This window comes from Ranitomeya imitator, chromosome 4, assembly GCF_032444005.1.
Source record: "Ranitomeya imitator isolate aRanImi1 chromosome 4, aRanImi1.pri, whole genome shotgun sequence".
Classification (NCBI taxonomy): Eukaryota; Metazoa; Chordata; class Amphibia; order Anura; family Dendrobatidae; genus Ranitomeya; species Ranitomeya imitator.
The window spans coordinates 410,278,308-410,294,439 of record NC_091285.1 but is presented as its reverse complement, the minus strand read 5'-3'; the positions used below and the strand labels follow the sequence as shown (position 1 = coordinate 410,294,439).

The 16,132-nt window shown below is 43.4% G+C and overlaps 1 protein-coding gene across 3 annotated transcripts in view; it reads right to left on the bottom strand.

The window, feature by feature from the left end:
• Positions 1-16,132, bottom strand: part of LOC138676261 (uncharacterized) — a 211,740-nt gene that overhangs the window by 38,113 nt on the left and 157,495 nt on the right. For all 3 annotated transcript variants that reach the window (XM_069765375.1, XM_069765374.1, XM_069765376.1), the window contains one exon: positions 5,252-5,364. In XM_069765375.1, coding sequence (XP_069621476.1) covers positions 5,252-5,364 — 113 coding nt within the window. The remainder of the gene's footprint in view (positions 1-5,251; positions 5,365-16,132) is intronic.

Here is a 16,132-nt window from a genome sequence, read left to right as displayed (position 1 = left end):
TTTCTAACAGCACTGTGAGCATGAACTCATACTCACTGTGAAGTCAGGTCATAGGAGCTCACCGGGAGACACTGAGCAGAGATAGTAGACACTGCTCAGTGTCTCTGCTGGATGGCAGGCTATATGGTCGCATCATGTAAACATGCAGTCTGCCATCTAGATGTAGCAGAGCTAGACCCGTTATGGGACAAATGGATTATCTTCTCAGCGTACAGATGAGGAATACTGTTTGTCATTTTAATTCTTTTGCAGGGGACAATGGAGTCACTGGAATGAGCGATGCTGCAAGTATGGTTTAATTAAGACTCATTAAAAAGTGTATGCAAATTGCCTCTTCTGAGAAAAAGAGGACTTAAACTCTATAGCGCCACCTGTTGGAAGTAGCGATCCTACAAGTCACAATCAACTCTTTAACAAGTCGTGCAATATGACTCAGGTGGCGCTATAGAGTTTAAGTCCCCTTTTTTTCAGAAGAGGCAATTTGCATATTATATTTCCCAGAGGAGCATTGCACGGCGAATAAGCCTAATAACCTTGACAAGCCAGAGATGGTATGTCACTCTCCATAAGGAGAAACGATACCCATTAAAAAGTGTGTCATTCTGTCAATTAAAGGACTTTATCCTGGGTGTGTTTCTATACAATATGACTATGGCGTTAGTAATGGGGGTGTCTTGATGCCTCTCCATTACTAGTCTCTGGATTTCATGTCACCTGACAATACAAAGGTGATCTCAACCCTCCTGAGCAAGCCCAAGTGGCAGAATTGGGGGGGGGGGAGATAAGATAAGATAACGCAGGCTTTATGTAGCGCTAAGACAGGGGTGCATAACCCCTTGAGGTCAGTAGCCCCTTGGCGCTTCTTCACTTGTCCAACTTGTTCTCAAAAGGTCCTGCTCATGTGCGCTCCCTTTTCTCGCTCTTTTAAAAAGTGACAGAATTGGCTTATCTTATAAGATGTGCCTTTTCTGGGGCAGCTGAGATCTGATGTTTTTAGCCTGGGGAGGGTGGGAAGCAATATGAATGGCCCCTTCCTAGGCTATTATCAGTCTGCAGCTGTCTGCCTAGCCTTTGCTAGTTGTTAATTATAGGGGGACCCTACATCTTTCTTTGGGGCTGGTCCCCCATTTTAATAGCCAGTAAAGGCCAAGTATAGAGCTGTGAGATGCTTGCTCTCATCTGCTACCCATCATCCTACAACAATTCCTTTAATGGTACAATTTCTGCTTGCCGTCATCTGCTGCTCATCATCCTGCAACAATTCCTTTAATGTGCCTGCTGAACGTTTGCTAAATTCATTTGTGCCATTGTATTAAAGGGAACCTGTCACCCCAAAGTTCGAGAATGAGCTGCTGCCACCGGAAACAAACATCTGGGTTTGCGTCCTAAGTCATGGGTCTTCCAGCACTTCAATGACCCCAAACCTACTTCAAGTAGCACCTGGAAGGGGATGAAACAAAGCACTAGAGTTCTCAAGTGGCCAGCAATGAGTTTGGATCTAAATGACATTGAACACCAGTGGGAGAGATCTTAAAAATGCTGTTGGGAGAAGGCACCCTTCAAATATGAAAGACCTGGAGCAGTTTGCAAAAGAGTGGTCCAAAATTCCAGAATTCCAGTTGAGAAGCAGCTGGTTTATCGTTAAATGAAGCAATTTCATACAGTTTATTCCAAGGGGTGTGGAATTAAATATTTAGTTATATTCGTCCAGGCCATTTTGGGGGTTGTGTGATTTTTTTTTGTCCAGATTGCTTTTTTCCCCCCTTCAGTTCATTTTGTCTGCATTGGAACAACACACAAAAAAAGTGCAATTATGCGTTGTTATGCAATTTTCTGGTGAGAAATACTTTTTTCCTGGAACAATTTCAAGGATGCCAACACTTTTTACCATGACTTAATTATTTGTACAGCAATGACTAGCTTGTTTAGGGATATAAAACTTCAAAGTTTGAAAAAAAAGTCTTGTTTTTCCAATCACCAAAAACCTAATATTTTCATAATCAAACATCGCACCCTAAAAACATACCACTAACAAGTGTTACGGAAAAAAAAAGTCTCAATTACTGCGATCTGTTGAAGTGTTCCAGAATTACCACCACAAAATGTCATATCAGGTTTTAAAAAATTGAGCTTTATCATGAAGGTCAAAATTGTGTCTCACTACGGGGTTAAGTACACTCGTTCACAACTTTTCAGTGTAAAAGCAGCTTTACATCTTTTTGGGGTATTTAAATTCTCAGTAGCACCTGTGATTTAATGCCAATTTGATTTAGTAGGAAAAGTTTTAACAATGTTGATAGTCAAATTTTAAACATCTACAACCCCTGGCAAAAATTATGGAATCACCGGCCTTGGCGGATGTTCATTCAGTTTAAATTTTGTAGAAAAAAAAAAGATCACAGACATGGCACAAAACTAAAGTAATTTCAAATGGCAACTTTCTGGCTTTAAGAAACACAAAGAAAATCAAGAACAAAAATGTGGTAGTCAGTAATGGTTACTTTTTTAACCAAGCATAGAGAAAAAATTATGGAATCACTCAATTCGGAGGAAAAAAAATTATGAAATCATGAAAAAAAAAAAAAAAACCACACTCCAAAACATCACCAGTACTTTGTTGCACCACGTCTGGCTTTTATAACAGCTTGCAGTCTCTGAGGCATGGACTTAATGAGTGTCAAACAGTACTCTTCACCAATCTTGCTCCAACTTTCTCTGATTGCTGTTGCCAGATCAGCTTTCTAGGTTGGAGCCTTGTCATGGACCATTTTCTTCAACTTCCTCTAAAGATTTTCAATTGGATTGAGATCCGGACTATTTGCAGGCCATGACATTGACCTTGTGTGTCTTTTTTCATGGAGTGTGTTCACAGTTTTTGCTCTATGGCAGGATGAATCATCATCTTGAAAAATGATTTTCTAATCCCCGAACATCCTTTCAATTGATGGGATAAGTAAAGTGTCCAAAATATCAACAAACTTGTGCCTTTATTGAAGATGTAATGACAGTCATCTCCCCAGTGCCTTTACCTGACATGCAGCCCCATATCATCAATGACTGTGGAAATATGCATGTTCTCTTCAGGCACATCTTTATAAATCTCATTGGAACGGCACCAAACAAAAGTCCCAGCATCATCACCTTGCCCAATGCAGATTCACGAATCATCACTGAATATGACTTTCATCCAGTCATCCACAGTCCACAATTGCTTTTCCTTAGCCCATTGTAGCCTTGTTTTTTTTCTGTTTAGGTGTTAATGATGGCTTTTGTTTAGCTTCTCTGTGTCTAAATCCAATTTCCTTTAGGCGGTTTCTTACAGTTCGGTCACAGACATTGACTCCAGTTTCTACCCATTCGTTCCTCATTTGTTTTGTTGTGCATTCCGGTTTTGGAGACATATTGCTTGAAGTTTCCGGTCTTGACGCTTTGATGTCTTCCTCGGTCTACCAGTATGTTTGCCTTTAACAACCTTCCCATGTTGTTTGTATTTGGTCCAGATTTTAGACACAGCTGACTGTGAACAACAAACATTTTGCAACATTGCGTGATGATTTACCCTCTTAAGAGTTTGATAATCCTCTCCTTTGTTTCAATTGACATCTCATGTTGGAGCCATGATTCATGTCAGTCCACTTTGTGCAACAGATCTCCAAGGTGTGGTCACTCCTTTTTAGATGCAGACTAACGAGCAGATCTAATATGATGCAGGTGTTTGTTTTGGGATTGAAAATTTACAGGGCGTTTCCATATTTTTTTCCTCAGAATTGAGTGATTGCATAAATTTTCCCCTATGCTTGTTTAAAAAAGTAACCATTACTGACTAACACATTTTTTGTTCTTGATTTCTTTTAGTGTTTCTTAAAGCCAGAAAGTTGCCACTTTAAATGACTTTAGTTTTGTGCCATGTCTGTGATCTGCTTTTTTTCTACAAAATTAAACAACTGAATGAACATCCTCCAAGGCCAGTGATTCCATAATTTTTGCCAGGGGTTGTAATCATCTCTAGTTGCAGCTCTTTGCTATTGCTGGTCCCAGAAGTCACAACTTACTGGTCACTAGTTATGACACATGGGTGGACTTACTGAGTTTCCATTGGGAGTCCAAAGAAATTGATGACCTGGTATGCAATAAATATGGGTACAGGACAGCAGTGTCCAAAGGATGTGAAAGCCGGATTCACTGTAGATTGCTATGAGAGTTCGTTACAAGTTGACCTTGTGTATTTATAGAAAATAATGAGCGCACCCATCCCTGAGCCCTGTGACATCACACTAAGCTCTGCCCCCCGCTATCCATGCCGCGACCTCATCGTTCCTTCCGGCCGCAGCACGTGAGGATCTGGCGTTCTGTTCAAGCGGGGATTCCCATACTGGTATGATACTGGTAATCTATCTTCTCCGCCTGCACCTCCTGCAAGGTGACCTATCATACTTGAACGCATGCCGGCACCAGTGAGTATAATCTACACCGCACACAAGCAACAGTAAGTGCACTATTTACTTGCTTTAACTAATTCACTGTATTCACAGTGGCATTTACACGGATATAAGTATTAACTGGCAATTACAACTGCCTCCTCATTCAGCTAATGTGCATTTATCCTGCATGGGGCACGTATGATTAAGCTTGCATGCCTTAAACATCCAATTATCAGTCCTAACTGACACTGGATTGTACCCTCAGACAAATAAGTGAGTACACGTAAACCAGGATGTTGGTTCCAGAATACTCATATTCTATAAATACATGAGGTCAACTAGTAACTAACTCTCATTGCAATCTACAGCGAATCCTACTTTCACATCCTTTAGACACTGCTGTCCTGTACCCATATATATTGAATACCAGGTCATCAGTTTCCTTTGGACTCCCAATGGAAACTCAGTAAGTCCACCCATTTTTGACATACTTTTAACCCATTCTTGACTCGCGGTGATCTCTACCATTTTCACTAGCTTTTTTTCTACTGACAGGAGCCACACAGCCCATCATAATCACCAGCAGCTCTAGCAGTCATTCTTAACCACAAAAGATCACCACCATTTCAATAGGGAGCGCCAGTGGTCAATATCTCTTGTTAAGACACATGCTATGCCATTACTTATTCTAATTGTAAAAATGTTTTTAAAGTATTAACTATAACACACTTTAATATCGAATAACTCCTACAAGGTCAACATACAAGAGTGATGTAACAATGTCATATGTAAAATGTTTGGTGGTATAAACAAGTTCTGTATGATCTTACCATGACAGTCACTGACGTGAATATCATAAATATGGGAATGTGTCTTCAGGGTGAAAAGGAGTCCTATGACATAGGCTGCAGGCAGAAGAATGGAAACGGTGTATACCAAGGGCCTGAGCGAGAGAAGAAACCGGTTTAGAAATTAATGTAGTGGCAAACATAACACTTAACATTACATAAAAATCATTCTAAAATTCAGTCTTGGCCACAAGTTCTGAGACTCGTACAAGGTTTGGTTTTCACAAAAGTTTGCTGCCTCAGTGTTTAGTCCTTTTAGTCAGATGTTTCTATGGTTTCTGAACTACAATTATAAGAATTTCATAAGTTTTTATACTTTTATTGACAAATACATTTTATGAAAAATACTCAATATTTACACTATTGACTTAGATACTTCCAGTCCAAATCCTGACTGATTCTTGTACAATTCTCAATGGGATTGAGATCTGGGGAGTTTCCTGGCCATGGACTTAAAATTTCAATGCTTTGTTGACTGACTTGTTGACTGTGGCACTTAATTATCAATTTTACTTTGTGACATGGTACTTATTTCTCCATGCTGGAAAAAGCATTGTTCATCAAATTGCTCATGGATTGGTGGGAGGAGTTGCTCATGGAGGATGTATATATACATATTCTTTATTCATCACAGTGTTAGCTGGCAAAATGGTTAGCGAGCCCGCTCCCTTGGACGAAAAACAATCTCATACAAATGGTCTGAAGAGGTTTTGCCATTTGCATGACAAAGGACTAGTGGTAGCACTCCCATTTTCGTCTCTGGGAAGCATGTGTATTACTTACCTGATAATGTGTTTTTTCGTAACCCATGTCGGCCACACGAGAGAGGGGATCCGCCCTTCAAGGACAGAAAACCTTCAAGATAAAAAGGTTGTCTCTTCTCTCCGCATCAGTTGCTTTCCAGAGCATGAGAGGAACGTTAAACGGACTGCACCAACGCTAGTGCCTTTTAAAGATCGCGTTATACGATCGCGATAGCACAGATGCTTCACCTACGCCATCTGTGACGGACCTGGAAACACTGCAGACCGCGTCCGAGGGTCCGTCACAGAATGACGGCACATCGCTAACGCATGCCGATTATGACATGCGTTAGCGATGCGCCACATAATGGCAGTCAATGGGTGCGATAACGCATCCATTACATAGCGTTAGTGACGCTGTGTAACGGATGCTGTCAGCGCATTGCCATTGACGCAATGTGAACCCTGCCTTAGTATACACAAAATAATTTATCCAACTATATAATCAAATCAATACTATCCACACGAAGGAGATTGTGTAAAAACTAAAATTCACCGAACAAAAAAGGAGTGATTAAGAAGGGAGGGAATGTAAGGGTGCAGTCATGGGTTACGAAAAAAATACATTACCAGGTAAATAATACCCGTATTTTTTAGTCACCCATGATGGCATGATGAGAGAATTTCAGAGATCTAGGTTCTTAGGGAGAGATCACCACTTGCAAAACCCCTCTCCCGAACGTGAGGTCTGAGTAGGCAGACAGGTCTAACCTATGGTGCTTGAAGAAGGTAGAAGGAGACGACATGTGGCCGCCTTACAAATCTGGTCGATGGAGGCATCTACTCTTTCCGCCCAGGACGTCGCCATGGCTCTTGCAGAATGGGCCTTCAGACCTTCAGGAATAGCCATGCCTGCACTAACATAAGCTAACTTTATGGTGTCTCACCCACCTAGCTATAGTTTGCTTGGACACTTTAAGGCCCTTCCTCGACCCCTGAAAGGACACAAACAGGGCTCTTGTTTCCTCCAAGGTTCTGTCATCTCTAAATAACATAGAAGACCCCTCCTAACGTCTAGGGTATGCTGCAGCTTTTCTTCCTTCTGGTTGTTTGGGTTAGGGCAGAAGGATGGTAGGATTATCTCCTGAGCTCTGTGGAATTTTGTTACCACCTTAGGGAGGTAACCAGAATCTAATTTTTACACTATCCTAACCTCCATGACCTGAGTGTAGGGAGGGTCTGCTGACAAAGAATGTAAATCACTTATTGTTTGGGCCGAAGTAAGTGCTACTAAAAGCGGTCTTCATTGAAACCATCTTTTCAGAGGCCGAGTCTAGCGGCTCAAATGGACTCTCTGCCAATTGTGACAATACCAGGTTCAGATCCCATGGAGGAGGCCTAGGAGATGGAACTGAGCTGGATCTGGTACAGGCTCTAATGAACCTGGCCACCCACCTATTATTAACCAGGTCACAATTCTATAAGGCCCCCAGTGCTGAAACCTGAACTTTAAGGTACAAACTGCTAGGCCAAGCTCTAGTCTTTTCTGAAGGAATTCTAGTATGGATACTAATGGAACCTCCCCTTCCCGAAACAATCCTGAAAAGGATAAGAATCTTCTCCAAATCGTCCCAGAAATTTTAGTTAACAGCTTTCTGCTACTAAGCAGGGTGGAGACTAACCTTGCTGAGAAACCCTTCCCCTCTAAAAGTGACCTCTCAAATTCCAGGCTGTTAAATGCAACCCGGACATCTGAGGATGGAGAAAGGGTCCCTGGGACAGGAGATCCTGATCTTCCAGAAGGACCCATTGATCCGTTACAGATATTGCCTTCAGCCAGTAGAACCAAGGCCTCTTTGGCAAGAACAGGGCTATTAGAATTACATTGGTTTGTCCTCCCTGATCTTTCTCAACACTGATGGTACAGTATGAGGCACATTGGAGGAAAGGCATATACAGGTCCTTCTCAAAAAATTAGCATATAGTGTTAAATTTGATTATTTACCATAATGTAATGATTACAATTAAACTTTCATATATTATAGATTCATTATCCACCAACTGAAATTTGTCAGGTCTTTTATTGTTTTAATACTGATGATTTTGGCATACAACTCCTGATAACCCAAAAAACCTGTCTCAATAAATTAGCATATCAAGAAAAGGTTCTCTAAACGACCTATTACCCTAATCTTCTGAATCAACTAATTAACTCTAAACACATGCAAAAGATACCTGAGGCTTTTATAAACTCCCTGCCTGGTTCATTACTCAAAACCCCCATCATGGGTAAGACTAGCGACCTGACAGATGTCAAGAAGGCCATCATTGACACCCTCAAGCAAGAGGGTAAGACCCAGAAAGAAATTTCTCAACAAATAGGCTGTTCCCAGAGTGCTGTATCAAGGCACCTCAATGGTAAGTCTGTTGGAAGGAAACAATGTGGCAGAAAACGCTGTACAACGAGAAGAGGAGACCGGACCCTGAGGAAGATTGTGGAGAAGAACCGATTCCAGACCTTGGAGAACCTGAGGAAGCAGTGGACCGAGTCTGGTGTGGAAACATCCAGAGCCACCGTGCACAGGCGTGTGCAGGAAATGGGCTACAGGTGCCGCATTCCCCAGGTAAAGCCACTTTTGAGCTACAGAGAAGCAGCACTGGACTGTTGCTAAGTGGTCCCAAGTACTTTTTTCTGATGAAAGCAAATTTTGCATGTCATTCGGAAATCAAGGTGCCAGAGTCTGGAGGAAGACTGGGGAGAAGGAAATGCCAAAATGCCTGAAGTCCAGTGTCAAGTACCCACAGTCAGTGATGGTGTGGGGTGCCATGTCAGCTGCTGGTGTTGGTCCACTGTGTTTCATCAAGGGCAGGGTCAATGCAGCTAGCTATCAGGAGATTTTGGAGCACTTCATGCTTCCATCGGCTGAAATGCTTTATGGAGATGAAGATTTCATTTTTCAGCACGACCTGGCACCTGCTCACAGTGCCAAAACCACTGGTAAATGGTTTACTGACCATGGTATTACTGTGCTCAATTGGCCTGCCAACTCTCCTGACCTGAACCCCATAGAGAATCTGTGGGATATTGTGAAGAGAAAGTTGAGAGACGCAAGACCCAACACTCTGGATGAGCTTAAGGCCGCTATTGAAGCATCCTGGGCCTCCATAACATCTCAGCAGTGTCACAGGCTGATTGCCTCCATGCCACGCCGCATTGAAGCAGTCATTTCTGCCAAAGGATTCCCGACCAAGTATTGAGTGCATAACTGAACATTATTATTTGTTGGTTTTTTTGTTTGTTATTAAAAAACACTTTTATTTGATTGGATGGGTGAAATATGCTAATTTATTGAGACAGGTTTTCTGGGTTATCAGGAGTTGTATGCCAAAATCATCAGTATTAAAACAATAAAAGACCTGACAAGTTTCAGTTGGTGGATAATGAATCTATAATATATCAAAGTTTAATTGTAATCATTACATTATGGTAAATAATGAAATTTAACACTATATGCTAATTTTTTGAGAAGGACCTGTAGGAGCCCTGGTGCCCATTCTATCCTGAAAGCATCTATCGCCCATGGATCGTCTGCTGGATTTAGGGAACAGAATTAGTTGACCTTCCTGTTGTCCTTTGAGGCAAAAAGGTCTTTACAAGGATGACCCCACAAGGCTACAATCTGTCTGAACACTGACTCTGGCTGCAGCACACAACTCTGTCTCATACCAACCACCCCAGGCCCGACTCCACCACCGATGTGCTTTATGGCTGTGCGATCTGCCACAGAGCTATCCACCACACTCGCTCAGGGAGGGCACAAAAACGTGGCCTCCGAGGCGCTAGCACCTGGTAGTGGATGCAGCAGCTCGGCTGCCAAACACCCGTCCGTCCCAGGCATCCTCTTCCCACTTCACCCGTGCACCGATGTGCCACGTGGCCCGACATAACACCTCCCCATGCTCGCTCAGCGAGGGCACGAAAAAAAGTGGCCTCCGGGGCACTATTGGTACCTGGTAGCAGATGCAGCAGACCTCTACCCGCCAAACTCATCTGCCCCAGGCATCCTCTTCTATTTTCCTTGAAATCATCTTGAGGATTCCCCATCAAGGACAGGAAACCAACTGATGCGGAGAGAGAAGCCACCATTTTCATCTTGAAGGTATCCTGTCCTTGAAAGGCGGATCTCCTCTCTCATGGTGCCGTCATGGGTGACTGAAAAATCATTTTATCGGATGTTCCAAACAATATGAAGAGAGTAATCATCAGTAAACTTGCTCCATCCCAGTCCTCTGCAGTCCAATCCCTAAACTGAAATTCTGCAGGAAGTACATATGTGGAGGTTTTTCTTGGCGAGAAGTTGATTTTTTTTCTGTCTTTCATAATATGCCATCCTACAAGAGCTTTTGCCTCCCTGTGTGTGCAAATGCACCGACATTTGCCTGCTGCCGTTCTTGAACAAGCTCTGCGCTCATGTTGCACGGAGCGGCAGTGCGTCACAAGAGGCAGGAGCCGGTAGCTGCGGCTAACTCCTGTGCCCACTGATAAACAAAATGGTCATTAGACCTACCGGTAATTGTGTTTCCAGGAATCCATCCTGACAGCACCATGGAGGACTTCCTTCTTACCCTCAGTGGGACAGGAACAATGAGCGGTTAAAAGGACCCTCTCCTTACCACCCACCAGTGATTTACCAAAGTACCACATCTGGATGGATGCAAAAAAAGAAACTTTATTAACAATTCAATGTTACGTCACATCAGTATGCAAACAAATAATCTTGCAGTGGGGAGGGAACTAGTAGTGCTGTCAGGATGGATTCCTGGAAACACAATTATTGGTAGGTCTAATTACCGTTTTCCAGTTCACCATCTGACAGCACCATGGAGGAGTACCAAAGGATGGTACTCTTAGGGTGGGACTACTGCATGCAAGACCTTCCTGCCAAATGGTAATTGTTCTAAAACATCTAGCTTGTAATGTCTAGCGAAAGTACTAAGACTAGACCAAGTTGCGGCCCTGCAGATTTGTTCTGTTGAGGCCACCCCCTTTCTGCCCATAATGTAGCCATAGCTCGGGTTGAATGGACTCTAAGTGTCTCGGGGGGGGGGGGGGGGAAATCTTTCTCTTGAGCTCTATAAGTCAAGTCTATCATAGTCTTTATCCACCTCGCGATAGTTGCTTTTGCCGATTTGCAGCCCCTATTTGGCCCCCCATATTGTATAAACAGATTTTTGTCTAGTCTCCAACTCTTGGTTCCCTTCAGATATTTTAGTACTGTCTCTCTGACGTCTAAATTATGATAGACCCCTTCTTTTGGATTTCTAGGGTGCTGGCAGAACGAGGGAAGGACCACTTCCTGGTTCATATTTGTAGATGATTCCACCTTGGGGAGGAACATTGGGTCAAGCCTCAGAACTATTCTATCATCAAAAATCTGTAGATATGGATCCTGTATAGATAGGGCCCCTGTATAGATAGGGCCGGCATTTCCCCCAACCTTTTGGCCAATGTAAAGGCTACAAGGAAGGCTGTTTTAGAAGAGAGTTTGGCTATATCCATATCCTCTGACAGGAGATATGGAGGTTTACACAGGGCATTAAGGACCAGGTTAAGGTCCAATGGCGGAGAGAACATCCTTACAAGGGGTCTCAATCTCTGTGTGTGGCTCTAGAAAACCTCACTATCCAGGGATGTGCGGCTAGAGAAAGGTCAAAGAAAACACTAAGGGAAGCAATCTGCACTTTTAAAGTAGTAGGCAGAAGGCCCTTCTTAAAGCCTAACTGGAGAAAGTTGAGAATTGTGGAAATGTCCGGACTTGTGTCTACTGGAGTTCCTCCTAAAAAGGTACAGAATCGCTTCCCAATTTTATTGTAAATTGCCGAAGTCACCGGCTTCCTGCTTGCTTGGAGTGTGGCGATCTCATCTTCCAACAGGCCTCTGGATCTCAGGGTCTGGCATTCAGGATACAAGAAGATCGTTGGAGTGAGTCTGGATTCTTGTGGAGCAGCGCACCTTAGTACAGCAGCGCACCTTAGTGCAGCAGATCATGTCTCTTCGGTAAAAGGATAGGTCTCTCTACCGCCATTCTGTTTAGTAGAGAGAAAAAGCTTCTTCTTGGCTAAAAAGATACTGTCAAGGTGAAAATATATGTCTTTATACACTTTTGTACTTTTATATATTCTTATGCTGTGAAACAATAAGTTTTTCCTTCATGCTTGCTAATGCATATGTAATTGTATTTAAGATGGCTGCCAGTATTCACCTTTTGCCTTAGTTTTTGTTCTTGCCAAGAATCTACTTTCGTTTCTGAAGCTAAAGTATCGTTTCTGGAGAAATGGAAACTTAAAGTGACGTGGAGGAAGGAGGATCCATCATATGACGTCAGACCAACCAGAAGGACTGAATACTAGATACATTGCTTAAACCCCGCCTAACCCCACCCTCTGCACACCTTCCCCCAATAGGTCATATAATGTTGTGTATCAGGAAATAAAGTTCAGTTGCTGTGACGTTCCCACTACGTGTGGAAGTACGAGCATGCAATGAGTTTGAACCAGCATTTTGTCTGACTCATCCTGCACTCCGGTACCAATGCTCTTAATCTGATTTGGAATGACTGGTGGATGAAGGGTATTGTCATGACGACCCCGACAATACTACCAAGATCACTGCCACTCTATCGTCCCGTATCTTCCCGAGTGTTCTTAGAATCAGTGGGAGGGGTGGAAATGCATACAGGAGCCCTTCTCCCCAGTGTTGCGAAAGAGCATCAATCTCCGCTGCCCTGTCTAGGGGATTTAGTGAAAAGAAGATTCTGACCTTTGCATTTGTTCTGGTGGCAAAGAGATTCACCTGCGGTATTCCCCAACGTCAGCACAGCATGTCGAACGCTTCCGAATTCAATTCCCACTCGGTGGGACTTATTGGTGTCCTGCTCAAGAAATCTGCCACCTGGATTCCATTGTCCTTGGCAGTATCTTCCTTCTATATGTCCACCCCGTCCAAACTGACTAGCATCCGCGGTAACGGTGGTACAGGGACAGAGAACCCATGGTACATCTACTTTCAGGTTTAGTGCTTTCCTTACTGAAAGAGAAAATGATAATTACTTACGGGTAATTTGATTTTCCGGAACCATGACAGCGCCGCACGTGAGAGATGGCATCCGCCCCCAGGAACAGGAAACCTGTAGCAGAGATATAAGAATGGGGCGGCCCCTCTCTCCTCAGTTTGTTTGCAGAGTATGGAAGATGCCTGCTTTGTTAGTACACAGTTATGTATCATATTTACATTTGTATAGCCATTTCGTTAGCTCTTGTGTACACACCTGCTTTGCATATATACATTTATCCATATACAATAAGTTTTTTTTGTTTTTTTTTTGTGAATCACACAACCATCACCAAGATAGGGCGGGAATTAATGCGGCGCTGTCATGGTTCCGGAAAATCAAATTACCCGTAAGTAATTATCATTTTTCCCTTCACCATGACAGCGCCGCACGTGAGAGGAAAAAATAGAAGATTCCTAGGGTGGGACGACAGCAGACAACACCTTTCTCCCAAAAGACAAGTCTGATTGACCTAAGTCTAACCTATAGTGTCGGAAGAAGGTAGAGGGTGATGACCATACTGCCGCTTTACAAATCTGTTCTATCGAGGCGTTAGCCCTTTCCGCCCAAGAAGTGGCTATAGCACGCGTGGAGTGAGCCGTAACACCCTGTGGGGGAACTTGACCAGAAAAAGAATACGAAAGTGAAATAGCCGTACGCAACCACCGTGCAATAGTTGCCTTTGAGGCCTTTTTTCCCGTTTGTCCCCTGATAGGTGACAAAAAGGGCCGATGACTGACGCCAGGAATTTGTGGCCTCTAAGTATTGAAGGAGGCAGCGTCTGACATCGAGACAATGGAAGGTCTTCTCTCCCTGGGATTTTGGTTGGGAACAAAAAGAGGGCAGAATAATTTCCTGGTCTCTATGAAATTTAGAATTGACCTTCGGAAGAAAGGCAGGGTCGGTTTTAATAACTACTTTGTCATCATGGAAAGTAGTGTAAGGAGGGTTCACCGACATAGCTTGTAACTCACAAGTACGGCGGGCAGACGTTAAGGCAACTAGGAGAACCGTTTTTAGAGTCAAGGATTTTATTGATATAGAATCCAGAGGTTCAAAGGGGGAAACGGTAAGAGCCTTTAAAACTAAATTCAAATCCCAGGGAGCTATCTTAGGTATTAATTTTGAGGGTCTGGAAGTAAAGGAGGCTCGAATGAACCTATAGATCCAAGGGTGGTCAGCAAGTTTTTGATCGAACAGTGCACCAAGGGCAGAGACCTGCACCTTTAAGGTGTTAGTAGACAGACCTTTTTCCAACCCTTTTTGGAGAAATTCAAGAATTTCTTTTACTGGGACCTGTTGACCAGAGTCAGACAACTGTCGTCCCGAAAAATCTAGGAATTTTTGCCAGATTTTTTGGTATTTGTCTGAGGTGACCTTTTTCCTGCTAGCAAGCAATGTGGTCACCAAAGGGCTTGAGAATCCTTTTGCTAACAGAAGTCCCCTTTCAAGTTCCAGGCGGTGAGATGCAATCTGTGAACTTGGGGATGTTGAACTGGCCCTTGGTATAGGAGATCCGGAGCATCCGGAAAGATCCACGGGTCCGAGATAGACATGCGCCTGAGCCACGTGAACCACGCTCTCTTTGGCCAAAAGGGAGCTATGAGGATCACTCGTGCTTTGTCCTCCCGAATTTTCCTGAGGACTGCCGGGATTAATGGTATTGGGGGGAATGCGTATGCTAGATGGAAGTTCCACCGATACAGGAACGCGTCTACCCCCTCCGGGTGCTCTCTTGGGTTCAGAGAATAGAACCTCTTCACCTTCCGATTTTGTTTTGTGGCGAACAGGTCTACGTCTGGAACGCCCCAGCTGGCACATATTTTCCCAAATACTTGCTGGTTCAGGGACCACTCCCCCTGATGTAACGTGTGACGGCTTAAGTAGTCGGCTACTTGATTTTCTGATCCTTTCAAGTATGTTCCGGTTAGCGAAAGAAGGTTGTTTTCGGCCCATATAAAAAGTTCTTTGGCCTCTGCCATAAGGGATGTTGATCTTGTGCCCCCTTGGCGGTTTATATAAGCTATTGTTGTGTTGTTGTCGGATAACACTACCACATGTCTTCCCAGAATCCTTTCCCCTATATGAAGAAGTGCTAGTCTCACCGCAGACAATTCTTTTAGATTGGAGGACGCTGTTGTCATTGGGCTTCCCCATTGACCCTGTAGGACCTGATCTCCCAAATGTGCCCCCCAACCCCACGGACTCGCATCGGTAGTAATGACTACTGGATCTCGTACTGACCATGGCACTGCGTTGGTTAGATTTTCTGTTTTCAGCCACCACTCTAGTGAGTTTTGAACTTCTGGTGACAGAAGAATCTTCCGATTCAGATTGTATGGATTTTTTTCTTGTTCGGCTAGTATCTGCCATTGTAACTCCCGTGTGTGGCTTTGTGCCCATCGCGTTGCTGGAATCGTTGCCGTTAGGACCCCTAGGAGTGACATTGCGTTTCTCAGAGAGATAGTCTGTTGTAATTGGAATGACTCTACCCTCTGTTGGATAGATTGAACTTTCCTCTGTGGGAGGACACACTCCTGCTTGACTGAATCTAACACAATTCCGAGGAATTCTTGGGTTTGAGTTGGGACAAGCCTTGATTTTTTTCAGGTTTATCATCCATCCCAAATTGGTCAGTACCTCCAGCACCCTTGCGGCCGCACTTTTGCAACTTTCTTTGTTTTTTGCTATTATCAAAAAATCGTCCAAATAGGGTACCAACATTATGTCTTCTTTCCTGACGAAAGATGCTACTTCGGAAATAATTTTTTGTGAATATACGGGGCGCAATGGCTACCCCAAAAGGAAGACTTTGATATTGTAGATGGACGGGGGTTTTTCCCAGATTTACCACCAATCTTAGGTATTGTTGGTGTTGGACGGCGATTGGCACATGGTAGTAAGCGTCTGTAAGATCGATCACCACCATGTAACAGTTTGGGTCGAGTACTTTTACTGCGGTCTTTAAAGTCTCCATCTTGAACTTGTCTATTTGAATGTAATGGTTT